General features: G+C 49.4%; 2 protein-coding genes across 6 annotated transcripts in view; both read right to left on the bottom strand.

The window, feature by feature from the left end:
• The window catches only part of CAMK1 (calcium/calmodulin dependent protein kinase I), a 43987-nt gene extending 41876 nt beyond the window's left edge, over positions 1-2111 (bottom strand). The window contains exon 1 of one of the 2 annotated variants that reach the window (XM_080993092.1): positions 1953-2111. The gene's annotated coding sequence lies outside the window, so the exon portion shown is untranslated. The remainder of the gene's footprint in view (positions 1-1952) is intronic. The other variant, XM_080993093.1, reaches the window with a different exon arrangement.
• Positions 2112-5393: 3282 nt separating this feature from the next.
• TADA3 (transcriptional adaptor 3) lies at positions 5394-19394 on the bottom strand. Of its 4 annotated transcripts, XM_080992923.1 has the most exons (10): positions 19219-19368; positions 18740-18784; positions 18140-18363; positions 15962-16215; positions 15019-15124; positions 12595-12736; positions 11321-11424; positions 11076-11185; positions 8804-8989; positions 5394-7798 (listed from the first exon to the last, which is right to left on the bottom strand). In XM_080992923.1, the coding sequence occupies exons 3-10, from the start codon at positions 18344-18346 to the stop codon at positions 7606-7608; spliced, it is 1302 nt and encodes a 433-aa protein (XP_080849049.1). In that variant the 5' UTR covers positions 18347-18363; positions 18740-18784; positions 19219-19368; the 3' UTR covers positions 5394-7605. The 4 variants fall into 4 exon arrangements, with proteins under 4 accessions (XP_080849049.1, XP_080849050.1, XP_080849051.1 ...); XM_080992924.1 differs by lacking the exons at positions 18740-18784; positions 19219-19368 and adding an exon at positions 19375-19394; XM_080992925.1 differs by lacking the exon at positions 18740-18784.
• Positions 19395-19412: the final 18 nt, after the last annotated feature.

Below are 19412 nucleotides of genomic sequence, written 5' to 3'. Positions count from 1 at the left end.
GCAGAAATTGCTGACGGCATGTTCCCCTTTAGGGGTAGGAGTGTGGTGGATAGGGGTGACTGCAGGGAGGTACAATGCAAAAGTGCATTCCTGCTATTTGCCTGTATCCGGAGGAAGCAGAAAGGGAGGCTGCTGCAGTGGCTAACAGGCTGCCCATGAATGGAAGCACCGAGTGGAATGGAGCAACTGGAAATCTGCCTGATTCTTATTATTTTTTAATCTCGCTGGATGAATCATCTGTGCTGGTATTAAAAAAACCTCAGGTACGCAATTATTATTTCCCCCCCAGAAAAGGAAGGTGAGAGGAGTTTTTAAATGGTATATGGTGGGGGAGCGTGTGTGTGTGTGTAAGGAGAAAACACGACATCAGCACAGTCCAATCAGTGCCCATGATGAGTGTGCAATTACAACAGATTATCCATAATAATGCTACAAAGTGGAAGAATCCTGTTTTCACCAAACACCCAAAGTAGTGTGATTTGAATATTGAGGAAATGAGTAAAAAAAGAAGCAATACTTGGATGGAAAAGGCTGGCTTGCCCAAAGAGACTAAATGGGCTTCCCTCCCTTATTATTGGTAGTATGTGTCTTTTTTATATATTCATTTTAAAAATTCCCACTTTCTCAGCTCTCCCTTTTACAACAAGTGTCGCCCCCCCCCACTTGTTCCACAACACCATTCCACAACAGGTATTAAAAGGATATATATATATATATATATATATATATATATATAATGTATGTATGTCCATATGCATGGGTTAGAGCTTTGCAAAGGTAAGCCTTATAGAATCATTTGGAAAGATCCTAAATTCACCCATATGAGGACAACCGCTACACGGAAACAGACACCAACAGAAACAAATACATTCAACAAGTAGGCAAAGAGACAGCCACACGGGTAGCTTCATATATGCACTTGTACCTTCACATGGAAGAACTACAATAGACCTACTGATAGAGACAGGTTCATGCCTACAAAACAATTGCATAACATCACAGACAGACGCAGGCAGGTGACAATGATAACGACACGCTTAGCATCATCATGGCTCGACACATGTACATTTGCTTGGAGATAAGCGCACATCAATGCACAGGGAAGAGCAAGATCTATGCCCATTTCTTCACTCAGACATGCATCATTTATCTTTTTTCTCTGTACAGACAGAGAGCCAGGGCAGAGGCAGGCATATTTGGCAACGTGTCTCTCCTCCCCAGCTGCAGAGAGGCAAAGAAAGGCATGTGCCACTTTTTACGCAGCCCTTCCAGACATGGCATCCTGCTCCAAGGCATGCACAGTGCGCAAGTATGTGCACGGGTTAGATATAATTACACGCAGGCAGAAGTGCAGAGCGTTGCGCAGACAATGGCCGCGGCGACTCAGGCACACCTGTGCATGTATTCTTACAGGTTCGAGCCATTCACACACCCTCTCCACGCACCGGACACACATTCGCACAGGCGATTATGCAGATCCCTTCTGGAGAGGGGGAGAGGGAGGATTGCACAACGCTGATCCTGCTATGCATGTTTACACTCCTCCCCCTCGGGCCAGCATGCCGAGGACTGGGAGCCTCAAGCAGGTGCAGAGAAACGGCCAAGTGCCGAGATGATGTGCTGCGGAGTGAGAGGCAGGCAAGGCACACGCGCAACGCCAGCTCCCCGTAGGAGGAAGGAAAAGGAGGAGAAGTAAATCGCACGGGCAAATGCAGGCAGCCAAGGCTCACACAGCGCAGATCTGACGGGGCGCAGGTCGAGATCCACGCCGACCTCCCTACCCGCCCCCGGGCGAGCATGCATGCTCAGGAGCGGTAGAGGCGCGCGGGCGCAGCAGGCAGAGAAAGGCGCACGGCTGCAGCCAGGGAGACAGACAACGCCGCCAGCCGCCCATTCATCCGTCTCCAATCTGTCCCCGGCCGGCGCAGTCCCGAGACGCCCTCCTTACTTACATGGAGGGATCTGCGGTGGCGGTTCCGCCGGGGCTGTCCCGCTTTCGCGAGCTGAGTGCGCGGCAGCGGCTCCCTCGGGTCCTCCGCGCCCCGCCGCCGCCGCCAGCCGAGATGGGGGAAAGGCGTCCGTCGTCGCGCCCCTCTCCGCCTTCTCCTCCCCAGCTCTGTGCGCGCTCGCCCTCCAGCCAGCGGCGATGTCACCGCCAGAGGGCGGAGCTGGAGCCCGCACGAAGCCAATCCGAGGCTCGGGAGGCGGGAGCTGCCTGGCGACGGGATTAAACCGAAGTGAAAGGGGGCTGGATGGAGGAGAAGGCAGCGCCGCCGCTCCATTCATAAATACGCAGCGCAAGAGCGCGCACGCTCACACACCGCGGCGCTCTGGGCTACCTGATTTAGGGATGGAACAGGCAGGGGAGGAATTTTATCGCGGGGGGGGGGTTAAAAGGTTTGGGGGGGTCCCTTTCTCCAGGAGTCATTTAGTTTTTATCCGCTACGGTTTGTAACGCCATGAGCTGCAGCCCCTAAGGTCAACATTAGGGTACTATGGAAGGCGAGACGGGGTGGAGTGGAGCGCTCTGTTAATTGTCTGCTCTTATTCTCCCTCCACGATAAATAAAAGTATATGAGATAAGGAAGCACATTTGTTTTAAACATCTTCGTTTCTGCTACAGTGCACGCAAGAAGGAATTCGCATCGGAACATCCTTTCCCATTGCAACGCTGATGAGATCCTCAGAATATGTTCGAAACAAATGATAATAATTGCTTTTTACTCTTTTAAAGAAAGCTTTTCTGCACCTGCTTGAGGCTCCCAATCCTCTGCACGCTGACCCGAGTGAGGTGGACTTCTGAGTAAAAACATGCATAGCAGGAAACCCGACGAAGTGCAGGTCGAGATCCCAGCATCTGAGGAAGGGGGTGTGGGTGGGCTATTCCAGCAAGGTGTTTTTTCTCTGTTTTCCACCAAAACACCTCTGTACCTTAATCGCATTGAGATCCAGTTTTGCCCATTAAGGCATTAGAGAACAAGTCTTTGACCTTATCTATGCAACAGCACTTCAAGTACAGTGGTACCTCGGGTTACAGACACTTCAGGTTACAGACGCTTCAGGTGACACTCAGCTAACCCAGAAATAGTACCTCGGGTTAAGAGCTTTGCTTCAGGATGAGAACAGAAATTGTGTGGCGGCAGCGGGAGGCCCCATTAGCTAAAGTGGAATCTCAGGTTAAGAACAGTTTCAGGTAAAGAACATACCTCCAGAACAAATTAAGTTCTTAACCCGAGGTACCACTGTATTTGAAGAACGCTGTAGTGTCCCTCAGTCTCCTGTATGCTAAATATACCCAGCTCTTCCAACCTTGTCTCAGAGGACTTTCTCGAAGCAGGCTACCTCAAAAGGACTAGTATACTGGAGGAATTTTAAACATTAGCCCGGATATCAAAGGCACAGAGGGACTCTGCATGTACAAGGTGTACAACTCTCCCAAACACTTTAGGATTAACACCCACCCACACCTTAGTTCAGAGGAGACTTGAAACCTGCTCCATCAGATCGGGGACACGAAAACCGTCAAATACATATGCCGCACAAAATTTTAAAACAAACTTAACAAAACAAAAAGGTGCTATAAAAATCTTATCTAATTTATCTAAGCTCTGTAACAATTTTATTAACCATTTTATAAAAATGCAGGACTTCCAATGAAAAGAGAGCAGGGTTACCTGCCACTGTTTTTCCCTTCTGGCATAAATTATTACATCTTCTATTTAAGATTACAGAGAGTTTCCCTTAAGGGAGAAGACAGGAAAACAGTTGAGCAGCTCTGTTCACTTTTCACCATCCATACTGAGCAGCAGGAATTGAACCATTGGTCCAAATGCACATGAAAACAGCCCTTTTCCATTGCTCTTCCTATTGTTTACCAGTCTCGGCTTGTTCCGAGCTTTTAGCTTTCCTGACACTGGCCCTACAGGCCAGGCTTTTCACCTGGTTACTTGGTTACCTGTCGTTCCTTACACTTCTCAAACACGTGCTCTCTGTTTCCAGCTCCTCATTAAGCTGCGGGGGCCACCGTGGCTTTCTTAGATGTCTCGCCATTCTCTCATTGGAATGGTTTGAGATTGTGCCTTTAGTAACTCCTCCTCCAGAAGATGCCGCCCAACTTTGGCTCCTGTCCCTATCTAGCTGCGGAATTTATTTATTGCATTTGTATCCGCCTTTTACCTCTAAGGAGCTCAAGGTGGTGAACAACCCTGTTCTTACAACCCTGTGAAGTAGGCCCAAGGTTTCCCAGTGAGCCTCATGGCCAAGTGGGGATTTGAACCCTGGTCTCCCAGGTCCTAGTCCAACACTCTGACCACTACACCACATTGGCACTCAAATCCTATGTAGTATTTTCCTGAACTTGTTAAAAACAAAATCAGCTTTCCCAAAATCCAAGGCATACATTTGATCCTTAGCTTTGGGCTTTACACAAAACGACGAGTTCCATCATTACTTGCGGCCACTTCCCCCCCCAAATTTCCTGCCACTCGGATCTCGTTGACTAACTCTTCCCTATTAATTCAGATCAAGGACAGTCAACCCCCCCTAATTCATTCCTCCACCTTCTAGAAGAGAAAGTTTTTGTCAGCAAGGTCTGGCAGGAATTTGTTGGGCGATTCCCTGATTAGTAGAGCTTGAAGCCTAGCAGATATCGGAGCAGTTGAAGTCAATTAAAGTCTTGCTTCCTTGAAACGTTTCCTTGTAATTTGTTTCACCAACCCCATCCTTTCCTTGGTTCAGTGGGCTGTGAAAGCCACAATGTGGCTTTTAGTTCTTTCTCTCGAATTTTTTTTTTACCAGTTCCTCTTTACAGGCTACCTAGCCCTCTTTTCTGCTACATCAATAATTTTTGAATTAGTTATATCCTCCAGCTGATCTAATCTGATCAGGGAGTTGTCTCCACCAAGCTTTAGTTATACAGTGGTACCTCGGGTTACATACGCTTCAGGTTACAGACTCCGCTAACCCAGAAATAGTGCTTCAGGGTAAGAACTTTGCTTCAGGATGAGAACAGAAATTGTGCTCCGGCGGCACGGCAGCAGCACGAGGCCCCATTAGCTAAAGTGGTGCTTCAGATTAAGAACAGTTTCAGGTTAAGTATAGACCTCCGGAACAAATTAAGTACTTAACCCAAGGTACCCCTGTACCTTCCCAGTAGTATTGACCTTTCCGTCCTAGAAGTCCGGGCTCACCTGCTTGTATTTCAAGAATACATCCAAAGCCTTGGCTAGCCTGCTCCAAACAAAGTCTCCCGTGCTATTTTAGGGTGGGGTTTGCTAGATCCCCTTCAGCTTCTGTCAATTTCTCCTACAGCACTCAAATTTATCAGTAACATCCTCTTGGGTCCTATCCAAACCCTCGGGTCCTTGACAAAGTTTACACCCAAACACACCAGCTGCTCTCGTAGTCATGGGTTTATTGACACTCTGGAAGAATTTCTAGTGAGGCACCATGTTGACACAGACTGGAAGAGACCGCAGCGTGTGAAGAACTCATTTGATCCTTTCCCAAATGCCAGGCCTTCCTCCGGGCTTCTCCGCCGCTGCCCTTTCCAGCCCCCAATACCATCTGTTCCCAGAGTCGCCTCACGTCACAGACCAAGGAGGCTTGAAACCTCCTCTAGGCAGGCACAGAAGGAAGCGTTTGAAAGTTGCTGGTACGTGAAAGGAGTGGGGTGGGAGGGAGAGAACAGGCCCCAAGTGCGTTTTTAAATACAGGCATTGTATGCTTAATTAAGACAGCCGTCAGCTGCCCATCAAACTTTCAGGAGGTAAAGTCAGCGGAGGTCAAAGAAGTCTGCAGATGCAGCTGGTGAGGTGTGTCCAAGAGGAAGCTCAAAGCCTTGCTTCAATCTCCTCCTACTGCTGGGTTGGAATTGTGCTATGGCGGCTCTGATGCCAGCCGGAGTTTGAGGCTCCCTTGCGCAGCGCTGCAATACGGCATGGTTACAGTAAAGGGTAAACACACACTTACAGCCAGCTGCGTAAAGCTGGGAGCAGGGTGCTGGGTCCTCAGCTTCCTGGCCCCCTCCCCTCCAGGCCATTTTGACAGGCCAGTGGGGCCTGTCAATCACCTGACACCCCAATGCCATATAAAGGGAGCAGGAAGGTGAAACTTAGGCAGGACGGGCAGGCAACAGAGGAAGAAAAGGCAGCGCTGGCCTTGCCTGATCTGTATGCCCCCTGAAGCCTGGCTAGATATCATGCAGTTGGCAGGGTTGAGAGTTCTCTACATGGGTTCAGCCCATCTCAGGTGATCTCTGCTCTGCCCCCTCCCTTTCCCCCTCCCTGTGGATCTGAAAAGTCTGTCTATAAGGCAGCTCCTGCTTGTTTCTCTTTCCCACAGGGGATGGGGAAAGAGAACCTGATGTTTTACTTCTTCCCCACTGGCTTTCTTAGGTCTGGGCCTTTCCCCAGGATGATGCCAGGGGAGCCAACACACAGGTTTGGAGAGAATGGACGATGAGTCTCCATACCCAGCGGCTTTCCCCACCGCAGGTTCTAGCTGCTATTCCCATTAGTGATTTTCTTGTGCGGCTGGGAAAGGTGCAGGCCCAGCCAAGGCCACGCAGCCCCTCCCTTCTGCCCAAATCTCACAGGCCTTGCTCTGCCCTGCAGGGAACGTACTGCCCTGGGGCCTCTTCCAATCAGCCCTTGCATCGTAGAACCCAGGGGACCCCATTCCTCGATTCCCACACCAAGGCCAACCCCTCGGTAGGTACTTTAGACAATCAGAGAAAGGGGAAGCAGGGAGAGAAGACATCACACCACCAGAGGAAGAGGGTGAGCAGAGGAAAGCCGTCAGGGCTGCCTCTCAGGCTCACAAACACCCACCATCCTCCACAGCGCAGGGACCTTCACTATTTGTCACAGGCCAACAGTGAACAGCCTGGCTGAGACCCTACGGGAGACAAGCAGCTCCCTCTACTGCTCAATGCCACGCACTTCAGGCACCTATTTACACCGCCTAGGGGTCAGGTATTCCAGTTTCTGAGCTTCACTGGCCACTTTAACTTGGGTCTGTCCCAGATTAGGGCATCAAAGTGTTGTGGCAAATTGTTCCCAGCTGAACGCCACTCAGGCGCTTGGGGAATTCTGGCCGCCGCCTACGAGGTTTCGCTGTCTCTGCAGCCTCCGAAGGTTCGCATGCGGCGTGGCAAAAGGGGGGCAGAAAAGATGAAACAGAATCCGAAGCCATCCGCCTCCACAAGTTTATACGCTGCAGGCAGAGTCACGGAAGCTTCTGTGCGATGCTCAGGACCGACTCGTAGGTTCTGTCCCGTTCCCCGTCTCCAATGCCGCAAGCCGGCCCTGCCGATGTCCGAGGAGAAACTGCCAACTTTAGCAGCAATCGAGGCTCCCCCTGTCCCAGCTCCCACGCAGCGAGTGCTCCTAGACACACGCAGGACGGAGGGATGGCAAGCAAGCCAAGTCCAACCTGCCCAGGTCCCTGGCTGCAACAGGATGCTGGTAAGCTGAATGGAGGGAGCTGCTGCAGTCCATATTTGCAGCTGTCGCCTCCCTTAAAGCTGGGGCCTACACCGCGGTTCAAAATGGAGGCTCTTGGGGCCAGGGGCTCCCAATTAACACTCCCCTGTGATGCGAGGGCTTAGCCATCAAGCAGTTTCAGGATGCTCTCGCGCTCCTTGAGGCTCTTCCAGGCCTGGTCTTTCTCCTTCTTCGTCGGGGTGCGCTTCTTCTGGCGGGCCGCCATGATCTTGCGGAAGGCATCCATCACCTCGTTGTCAGCCATGCGCACCCGGTGGCGCAGCTCCTGTCTGTGCAGCTCCTCCTTGGCTAGCCTGCGAAGGGTTGCAAGAGGTTAAGGGTTTTTTGCGGGATCTGCGGGTTGCTTTTCAGCAACAGGAAGCACCCCCCAAAGCAGATTTGCAACAGGAATATAACAGGGTAATTAGAGAAAAAAGCTTATTGATATTTGACACACAGCAGTATTTAAACACAGTCATACCTCATGTTACGTTTGCTTCAGATTGAGCGTTTTCAGGTTGCGTCCCGTGGCGACCCGGAAGTACTGGAAAGGGTTACTTCCGTGTTTTGCCGCTCGCGCATGCACACACATTCAAAATAACGTCACACGCATGCGCATAAGTGGCAAATCGCGACCCGCGCAGACGCGGGTTGTGTTCTGCTCACGTTGCAAACGGGGCTCCAGAACAGATCCCGTTTGCAACCAGAGGTATCACTGTAATCTGGTCACTGGTGCCATTCACATGCCCAGGAAAACATATTCGCCTTGGGGCTGAAATGAGGGCAAATTTAATAAATAATAATAATACAAGTTGCCACCAGGCAGGCCTTCCCGAGCAGATCATCCCACAGACAGGAGGCTAAGGCAGGAAAGGCCTCTTTCTGACACCCTCCAGGTCTCCCTGGAAGGTGGCATGCAGAGAACAGTCTCTGATGATGATCTGAGGGTCCGGACAAGCTCCTATGGGGAAAGGTGGTCCTTAACGCAAAGCAGTCCCAAACTGGATAAAACATGGGGAGGTTTCAACCACACCATGGAAACCCTAAGCTTGCAGCAGTTTGCGCTTCCATCTCTATCCATCTCTGGTCCAGAACACCAACCCCCAAGGAGGAGGCGGGCGATAAAAATGAAACACAAAACATGTGCATGGCCAAGAAGGCAAAGGGATGAGGCCATTAGATTCTCCACCCACATCTGTTTTTTTTTAAACGGTAAATTATTCTAACCGGTTTCAGCCTTGCATTTTTACAACGTTGCCACCCACCCTGGGGGCTAGGGGTGAAGGATGGGCAAGAAATCATTATCCTCCTCTTCCCACCTGAGCAGCTCGACTTTCTTGGCTCGGTTGTGCGCGCTCAGGGCTTTGAGTTCAGCCTGCCTCTTCCGCAGCTCTGCCAGCACCTCGTCCTCCGAGTCCTCAGCAGGCCGGTCCTCCGACTCCAGCAGGCCTTGAGCAATCAGCTCTTCTTTGATGCGGCCTTCCAGAGACTTGGTGTGGGGCACGCTGCGAGAGGACACAAGAAGCGGTGCCACGGTGAGGGAAACCTCGGCACTCAGAGAGGTCTGGTGGCAGCGAGCAGAGCATAAGGTCCAGACCAATGTTTCCCAACATCTGGTCTCCAGCTGTTTCCAGACTACAATTCCCATCATCCATGGCCACTGGTCTTGCTACCTAGGGGTGATGGGAGTTGTAGTCCAAAACAGCTGGAGACCCAAGGTTGGGAAACACTGGTCTAGTAAACTGGAACACCTGGTAAGCTTTGGCTGAGTCATTCGTTCTCAGCCTCGGTTTCCCAAGAGCCGTTTCCCCCTTCCGTATAGTCAGAACTGACTGCCATCTTTGGCAATTTAGCGGTATGCAAAATTAGCATCGTTTTGTAGTTTATGTTTTTACTGGGTTCCACTCATGCAGCAGATTTCCTCTTCGTCTCCTCTCCCCAAATCTGCTCCAGAGGGGCCCCAACCACCAGTTTTTGGGAGCGTGCCAGGTGTGCGTGCGTGCGCACGCAGGAGAGTGGAGGGGGATGAGACAGTGCTGGATAAAGCCCATTGTGTCTCATGGTTTGCACTGATATTATCATTTGTAAGCCGTCTCAAGGTCACCTGTGACAGAAAACGGTATACAAAAGCCGTAAAGAAAGGTGACGCCAGTGGCTAGTCCTGGGCTGCTTTTGGGGGTGGTGGGAATGGCACCAACAGTTTTCTCAGAGTTACCCCACCACCTGGCAGTGCCACCTCTCCCACAAAGCTGTCGCCAACATAGCTACTTTTGAGCTGAAAGGTTAATCTTTTTCTCTGTTTTTAAGTCCTGTTTTTTTACAAGCCTCCGATGGCAAATAACTTGGACTGCTTTCTAGTTTTCACAGCTGCCCTTTTACGCAGCTAGGATTTGGAACCCATTTGTAGAGTTTGGTTGCTGTGATGGTATACAGTCGTGATTTACAGTCAAACCTCGGTTGTCAAACGTAATCCGTTCTGGAAGACCATTCAACTTCCGAACTGCTCAACAACCGAGGATCAAAGGGAGGTCGGCAAAGTCAATGGAGATAAAAGGGAAAAACTCCCCGGAAGCCGTTTCCGAAAATAGTTTGAAAACCGGAGTGATTACTTCTGAGTTTTCGGCACCTGGGAGCCGAAACGTACAATAACGGAGGAATTCGGGAGCCGAGGTTTGACTATATTAGGAACTCCCCCAGCCTCCACCCCAAAAAGAGCCAATGAGGGAAAAGAAAGGGCAGATTTCTAGAAGGCTGATTTAAATGGAACAAGAATCTACTGCAATGCGCTCTACGTGGAGCTACCTTTGAAGGTGACTGGGAAACTGCAATTAATCCAGAATACGGCAGCTAGACTGGTGACTGGGAGTGGCCGCCGAGACCATATAACACGGGTCCTGAGAGACCTGCATTGGCTCCCAGTACGTTTCCAAACAAAATTCAAAGTGTTGGTGCTGACCTTTAAGGCCCTAAATGGCCTCAGGCCTGTATACCTGAAGAAGCGTCTCCACCCCCATCGTTCAGCCTGGACACTGAGGTCCAGCTCCGAGGGCCTTCTGGTGGTTCCCTCCCTGTGAGAAGTACAGGGAACCAGGCAGAGGGCCTTCTCAGTAGTGGTACCTACCCTGTGGAACGCCCTCCCATCAGATGTCAAGGAAATAAGCAACTACAGTGGTACTTTGGGTTATAGACGCTTCAGGTTACAGACTACGCTAACTCAGAAATAGTACCTCGGGTTAAGAACTTTGCTTCAGGATGAGAACAGAAATTGTGCTCTAGCGGCGCGGCAGCAGCGGGACGCCCCATTAGCTGAAGTGGTACCTCAGGTTAAGAACAGTTTCAGATTGAGAACGGCCCTCCGGAACGAATTAAGTTCTTAACCTGAGGTACCACTGTATCCGACTTTTAAAATACATCTGAAGGCAGCCCTGTTTAGGGAAGTTTTTAATGTTGAATGCTGTGTTGTGTTTTTAACATTTGGTTGGGAGCCGCCCAGAGTGGCTGGGGAAACCCAGTCAGATAGGCGGGATATAAATAATAAATTATTATTACTTATTAATTATAATTATTATTATTTTCCTACAAAGCACTCACCTGAAGGGCTTGTTTTGGCTGCGGGGGGAAGTGCTGGCCCCATCAGTTGCAGAGTCCTTGCCTGCTATCTCAGGAATAGGCGAGTCTTCAATGGGGGAGATTATGTTCTCCTGCACAGAGAGAGGGAAGATGGGAGAGGTGAGGCTTACAGGGTCTTGGGCCTTATGATGCCACACCTCTTCTCCCCGAGAAATCAGGACCTGCTGAAGCCAAAGGAGGCCCCAGTCTGGATTTTGTCCGCTTACTTCTACTAATGCCTGCAGAAGCCGCTGGGTCAGAGGTCCAAAGGGGCAGCCGTCCTCAGGCTGTTCATGCTGGGACTCGGACTTCTTCAGCAAAGCATCAACATCTGGAAAGGGTGGGAACAAAGGAGCAGTTGGGTAGCAGGATGGACCAGCTGGCCTGGCACCTTAGGCAAAAGCAGGAACCGCTAGGCAGATGCCCAACCGTGTAGGAATGTTCTGTGGTGGAGAGTTTGGGCTTTCCCATAATAACCACCCGGCCGTAAGGGAAAGCAAACCCTTGGGTGCACCACAAGTCAATGGGAAGAACCTTATACCAACCTAGATGAGCAGTCCATCAAGCCGAGGGCCATCAAACCTTAAAGGCACTGCCAGCCTAGGGGTATAATAGCTCAGTTGGCTAGAGCGTGGTGCTGTTAATGCCAAGGTTGCCGGTTCAATCCCCATACGGGACAGCTGCCTATTCCTGCACTGCAGGGGACTGGACTAGATCCGGGTTTCCCAAACTTGGGTCTCCAGCTGTTTTCAAACTACAGTTCCCATCATCCCTAGCTAGCAGGACCAGTGGTCAGGGATGATGGGAACTGCAGTCCAAAAGCAGCTGGTGGCCCAAGTTTGGGAAACTCTGGTCCCTTCAAACTCTATAGTTTTATGATTCTATCCGAAGACTTCCGCCCGAGAATCCTTAGTTAACCGGGAGTCACACCTGCAGGCTGATCTGCATAAAGGAAGGGTGGAGAAGATTTCAAGTGCTACATACAATGGTGGATCAATGGCCGCATGGAGGGGTCAGGGCTGGCAGTAGGTGTGGTCAGAGCCTGGGTCCTCCCCTTCTCTCTCTCTCTCCTGCTCTCACTCACTCCTTGCCTCCCTGCCCACCAATATCCTGCCAACTTTCCCCTCCATCTATGACAGCAATCAATTGCACATTGCTTGCCTCTCCAACTGATTAGTGCTGGGAACAGTTGAGTGGTGCTACCGTGCCAAGTGCAGCAGGAAGCGGGAGGCAAACGACGGGATCTCAGTAATCCTGCCATGTGCCTCCCACCCATGGGAGCCCTTCTCAGCTGTTCCTAGGGCTAAACAGCTCAGGTGTGGCAGGGAAAGAGACCTGCAGGGCAACACAAAGTTTGACTCAGGGCTGCATGAAGCCTGCGGTATGTCGATACATAAAAGTGTGCGCCGTATTGGTGACATATAAAGCGTGGCCCGTATTAGTGAGCGGCAAACTCCCCCAGAAAAGATGGCACAAGATTCCGCAGAAGGCTCTTGGGTACCTTTAGTGTCCAGCTCTGTCAGGGGCCCCAAAATGCCTTTCTTCTTGTCAGCAGTAACGGCGGCTCGAGCCCCGTCCTTCTGCTCCTCCAGCATGTCTTCTTGGGCCCAGCGCTGGGAGTAATGCTTCCCCAGAGGTGGGATCTATAGGGGCAGGAAAACCGTGCATTCACATTGTGCAATAACAGGGTGGAACGGCGAGTCTAACTCTGCCTCCGCTCATCAATGTCCAGATGTTTTGCTCCCTCCCTCCCCGGATGTAGCTCCACACAAATCCCACTGCCCTACCCTCTACCGTTTCCTCTTCCTGCCTGCTGGTAAAGGTAAAGGGACCCCTGACTGTTAGGACCAGTCACGGATGACTTTGGGGTTGCGGCGCTCATCTCGCTTCTGGCGAACCAGAGCAGCGCACAGAAACACCGTTTACCTTCCTGCCGCAGCAGTACCTATTTATCTACTTGCACTTGACGTGCTTTCGAACTGCTAGGTGGACAGGAGCTGGGACCGAGCAACGGGAGCTCACCCTGTCGCGGGGATTCGAACCGCCGACCTTCTGATTGGCAAGCCCCAGGCTCTGTGGTTTAGACCACAGCGCCACCCACATCCCCGGATGTAGCTCCACACAAATCCCATTGCCCTACCCTCTGCCGTTTCCTCCTGCTGCTAGTCCTTGCCTCCATTTCACCATGTGCACTACCTTATTCCCTCCCCCAACAAACCTGCTCCATGCTGAACTCCATTGCGCCCCTCAATGTATCAGGCACCCTCCCTTTTGTTGCTTCACCTTTCGCTAGGCAACTGAAACAGGCATCGTAGCTAAATGCAGCGGTCAACAGGCAAAGAAGGGAAGAGGAGCATGCAAATTGTCTGCTTGCCACCTAGGACAGTTATCCAACACGCCCAATGGCAGGTACAGCCCACTGAGCAGGCAAAACCACAGAGGAGAGCCATGTTAAGCAGGGGCAGAAGTAACACTGCCCATGCTCAAATGAAATACTGATGCAAGATGGATGCAGAGGAGAGCTCTTTCATCTTGCCAACGCCAGGTGTTACTGAGGGTATGTGTGAAGTTTTATCTCCATTTAGTAAGAGCTGCATGACAGTCTCCCTCCGGAAGTTGTGGATTCTCCTTCTTTGGGGGTTTTTAAGCAGAGGTTGGATGGCTATCTGTCTTGGATGCTTTAGCTGAGATTTCTGCACTGCAGAGGGCTGGACTGGGATGCCCCTTGAGGTCCCTTCCACCTCTACAATTCTGCGATTCTGTGACTCTCTGATGTTCATTATACACCTTTAGGCACCAGGCAAAAACGCGCCTTTTTAACCAGGTCTTTGGTTGATCCGATTTACCTCCTATGCCCTTTTAAAATGTTTTGGGGGGTTTTTTGGGTGGGGGAAGTTATTAGGTTGTTGTTTTTATTTTTATTAGGTATTTTGTGGTTTTATATCTTGATTTTATTCTGTGAACCGCCTTTAGACCCTTAGGGTATATAGGGCAGTATACCAAATCAAAAAATAATAACAATAATGTGACAGCTGTTGTTTAAGCTGGCTTTGGTATTTTATATAACCCCAGCTGTTGCATCTTTTATTCTTCCAATCTTATGGCAGAAGGCCATGTTGAATTCTTGGGTACAAAGGACAGATAAAAGCCTTTCAAGGTAAAATATATAAACGACAAGAGAGGTGTTTCATGAAGCAGGGGAATTTCCAAGGTCAAGAGAGGGAATGTGAACAAGAGGCTGGTTGTGTTATCTGGGAAGCATCAACATGTGACCTTGCCGCTAAAGATAACGGAGGTGGCTCGTGTGGGGAGGCTCCCTTCACTTTGGCACCCGCTGTCTCACATATCTGGCTGGTGTTAAGGCTATAAAAGTTCCATATCCAGCAATAGCCAAGTCTCAAAGATAAGAAGAGAGTTACAGCAACTTCTCTCAATGAGAAGTTGGACTCTGCAGAACTGGTGAAGCTGACAGGAAAAGTCCGAAAACAGGATGATCAAGTATTCCAAAAGGACTGGAGTAAATTTATACGGTATCTGAAAGACTATTGTAAGCAATTAACATCACTAGCAGGGTTGTCTGACAACTTGAAATGAGAAACTTTCCACCTCTTTATATTTATTTATATTTTGAACCATTATGTAATGAGTGCAATTAGAATTGGATAACGTACAAAATGCAATGATATAAAAGTTAATTTTGAAAGCCATGTGGCAGGAGGGAAGGAAATCGATAGGCTCTAAAGAGCCTGGGCGGTAAAGTAGATAATATGAATGTGAATGTATATGATTAAATGGAAAATAAATTTTAAAATTATTTTTTAAAATAAATAAATAAAAAGGGCTACTTGGTGGACGTCAGGAAACTTGGCTGCGAAGGGGCAGGTAGGCAGGCTGAATGAAGTGTCTCAATCAAGCTGATTTTTACCTTGTAGTGTTCTGCTTCGTCTTCAGGCGGCTTGAGGAGCTCTTCTAAGGTACGTACCTCCTCACTGGTGAGGTCAGCACAGTACGGCTCCACCGAGGCCCAGAACCTGCAAACAAGAGAGCAGGACACTAACACTGAGAAATATACACACCTGTAGCTCAGGTACTCTGGCCAACAAGAGGAAAAGACAACCTAAATTCCTCAGTGGAGTACACTAAAGTACAGTAGTACCTTGGTTTGCAACCGTTTTGGATTACAGCCACGTCAAATTCGGAAGTGTGTGTCCCTTTTTTGGGATTACAACCCATTTTTTTTTAACCCCCCCCCCTGTTTTTTGGAGGCCCCATTGGCGAAAGTGTGCCTTGGGTTACAACCAGTTTTGGTTTACAACCGGACCTCTGGAACGGATTATTGTTGTAAACCAAGATACCACTGTAATATAAAACTGATTATCCAGCAATATTCCAACCATATCTTGTGGGGTTTTGTACGGAGATATGTAACGCAACTCATTTCCTTTGATCTGCATACAGCGGGCAAAACAATGGGTTACATCTTCAAATCGACCGCTTTCAAAAATACATTTTCATTGCTGCCGAGGTGTATCTGTTTCAAGGAGGTGCCTTCGCTGTATTCTTTTGGGCTAAAAACAGTCTTGTTTAAACAAGCCTACTCAGATGCTTATAAAGCTCATACAAATTTTAATTGGTTGCAGTATCTTAACTTTTTGTACGTTTTAAAGTATTATTGTAAACTTTTCTTGATTTTCTTGTTTCCTTTTTGTAAACCGCTTTGAGTGTTTTGGGTTTCTTTGCAGTCCAGCAAAGATAGATAGATAGATAGATAGATAGATAGATAGATTCTCCCTTCAAGAGATGCAGATTATATGTAACAAAGTATTTTTCATTATTACTGCTGCAGTGGAAATCCCTCTCCTACATACCTATTAGGTGCATCATTTTTGGGGATACGGGGCACATCAATTGGGTCATCTGGGAATTCGTACTCCTGGATTTTGGGTTGCAAGTTCTTGGATTTGGGCCGACCGGGACCCTGCCCTGTGCTGTGACCTCCTTTCCCTTCCAGCTTCTGTTTCTTGGGTTTGCCATGTTTGACAGGAGTGCCCAACTCATGCTCTTTTTTTTCCAGCTTCAGAAACCTCCTGTCCCCTTTCTTGTCTTGCCAATCTGTCAAGATCTGGAAAAACAAAACAGCTGCTTTCTTAGTCCCTGTTAGAGAAAAAGGTGATATAGTCATTCATTCAAAAGCTGCTAGGTCACTGCCCCAAACTGCTCCCACCTCCTTGGCCCCAGTGACTCCTGCACTGCATTCTTCTTTTCATAGCACACCTGAGCTGGGGAGGGGGGAATTCAGGGGCTGGAAGATGTTTCGCCAGAAAAAGGTGGCTCCATCACTGGCAACGCCATATGCTAGACAACATTTAGAGGGTAACAAGCACTTTCTTATTGAAATGCACTGTGCTAGAGCAAGATATAAATATATACAAATCCGTATTTAGAATCAGGGAGCGTAGCAGGCATGTGAAAAAGACCTTCTAGATGATGTCCAGCTTCTTTGCACCCATCTCTCACTTCTGCACATCTAGGAGTTGAATTGAGCAAACTAACTGTGCAAGTGGAAGAACTTATGGTTGCACAACAGAACCTGCCCTCCCTCTGCAGGCTTTCCTGGGCAGATTTTGGGGGGTTGCAGTGTACATCTGGGGATAATGTATGGGGCGAGTTCTATTGTAGGAGCAGAAGTCATCCCACTTTCTTGGATACAGCCCTAGGACTCTTGCAAGGCCTTGCCCAATTTAGCTCCATCAATTGCTACTGGTGGAAAGGGTGGAAGAGCCCACAAACAAAACCCGAGTACAAAATGTCCTCAACACTGTCAGGAGCTCGGCCTACACTCGAGTAGGACCCTGGCAGAGACACATGCCCAACTGGCATGTTCTCTCCCTCCTGGTTGATCGTTCAGGAGCCTCAAAAGCTTTCTTCTGCCTGAACATCACAGCAACCAATGCCAACCGACACCGGCACACTTCGGGATCCGCAGAGTTTGCACCGTTGTGTGACAGACCTCAGCAACTCAGCATTTTGACTAATCTACTTTATTTACATATAAACACACACGGAGCACTGCAACATGTCTCCTTCTCTCTCTAGCATCAGACAGCAAAGAGAGAGGGAAAAAGGACAATAGTCCCACTTCACGGAACACAGTAACACAAACATCCAATCTCCGTCACATCCCACTCTGTGGAGTCAAAACATATACCGCCATGTGATAACAATCCCATGACTGCAATCATGGAGCAGGAATTCTAACAGACACTTGTGATTCCCAGCAAGTGTTATTCAGAAGCATACGGCCTCCGACAGAAGTGGGAGAACATTTGCTTAACCCCCTTTTGAAATCATCTAAGTCAGTAGCTGTCATTACATCTTGTGGGAGCAAATTCTATTGCTTAACTATGTGCTATGTGAAGAACCACTTCCTTTTGTCTCTCCTGAAACATTCAGCTTCATTGGCCGTCTCAGACTTTTAGTATCAGAAGAGAGGGAGAAATTTCTCTATTTGCTTTCTTCACACCATGTATAATTTTCTCTCCCTCTCTCATGTCCCTCTTAACAAAACAAAGCAAAACAAAAAAATCCCCAAACATTGTCACCTTTCTTCATAGTGGAGTTGTTCCAACACCCCTTTTCTGAATGAGATAAAGGAGGGGTTCCCAACCTGTGGTCCACAGACCACCAGTGGACCGTAATCATCATTCAGGTGGTCTGCAACACATATGTGGATTTGTGGCTGAAGACAGGAGATGCCACAACCGCTGTGTTAAATATTCATATCGATTTTTAATTCTATTTTAACTGCTTATACTGTTTTACAATTTGCATTCTATAAAAAACTGCATTCTAGATGAATAAAACAATGCAATTAAAAGATGCAATTAAATCCAATTAAAAACGATACAGCATCTAGCACAGCACATTAGAATTGCTACAGCAGGCAGCTCCTAAGCAATTTTCAAATGATCCACGTGGGGAAGAAGTTTGGGAACCACTGAAATAAAGCATCTCCATTCTATGGAGCAGCTTGATTTCCATCTGACCTGGGTCTCAGTCTCCAGCACCCGAAGCCGGCGGCTGGCAGAAGACAGCAGCGTTTCGAGCTCCAGCTGCAGGGTGTCGAGTTCTTCAATGCCGATGCCATCATCTTCCGAACGGGCCAGCACAGCTGTGTAGCGAGGGCACACCTTCAGGTGGTCCACAGACTTGAAATCGTGGAACTGAAGGGGACAGTCCTTTAGCTCAGACATGGTGCAACCAGCTGGGTCTGCAAAATGAGAAAGTGACATGAAGGAACGGAGCAGCAACAAACGCAGGTGCCAAACGCAGGATCAAAACAAGCAGGGAGTAAAAGCAAAACAAAATACAGTGGTACCTCGGGTTAAGTGCTTAATTCGTTCCGGAGGTCCGTTCTTAACCTGAAACTGTTCTTAATCTGAAGCACCACTTTAGCTAATGGGGCCTGCCGCGCCGCCGGAGCACAATTTCTGTTCTCATCCTGAAGCAAAGTTCTTAACCCGAGGTACTATTTCTGGGTTAGCGGAGTCTGTACCCTGAAGCGTATGTAACCCGAGGTACCACTGTACAAAAACCGATAACTGTTAACTGGCCAAGTGACACAGGTTAGCACTGAGAATTCTTACCCTATGGATAACCGGAGACAGGGAGGCGGCTCACAACCAGGAAACCTGCATCGATGGAGACATGGTGACAGGTATCATCAGCCAGGCGGGCAAGGAGACACGGTGAGGGGCAAGTGTGAAAGGGATGGGAGCAAGCAGGTTGCAGGTGGAGGAAAAAGAGGAGAAGGAAAAAAAGAACGAGAAGGCAAGGCTAGTCTACAGAACATCAGCAGGTGAGAAAGGGACCGCAGAATGGGCAGTGGGAGGGGAGACCCTCTGCAGGGTTAAGGCACAATCGTGCAAGGGAAGAAAAGCACAAAGCAATGAGGGTTTGGAAGGTGGGATGAGCAGCATTGGAAAAACGGACCCAATGTACAGGATGAAGAAACAGGTGATGAATGAGCGGGGGGGGGGAGGCCAGGAGGGGGCGCTGGAGGAAGGAGGGGGGAGATTGCTGGGGTAGCTTCCGGTTTCAGGGGCTCCTTCCGGGTTACACTCACCCAAGGCCCGCGCATGCGCACAGGGAAGGGGAGAAGCAGCGCCGCGGGCGGGGCGCCTTCGCGACTGCAAGGCGGGGGAAGGCGAAGGCTATACTGTATAGATAGAGACCGAGCTGTACCCCGCAGGACTGCTTCCTCCTCCTCAGCTCCGCTCACTTCCTTCCTGGCCCCTCCTGCGGCGCCTCCCGTTGGCT

Source organism: Podarcis pityusensis (assembly GCF_964106645.2).
Source record: "Podarcis pityusensis genome assembly, chromosome: 2".
NCBI classification, from domain to species: domain Eukaryota; kingdom Metazoa; phylum Chordata; class Lepidosauria; order Squamata; family Lacertidae; genus Podarcis; species Podarcis pityusensis.
Note: the sequence above shows the minus strand (reverse complement) of the source record. Positions and strands in the feature narration are given on the sequence as shown.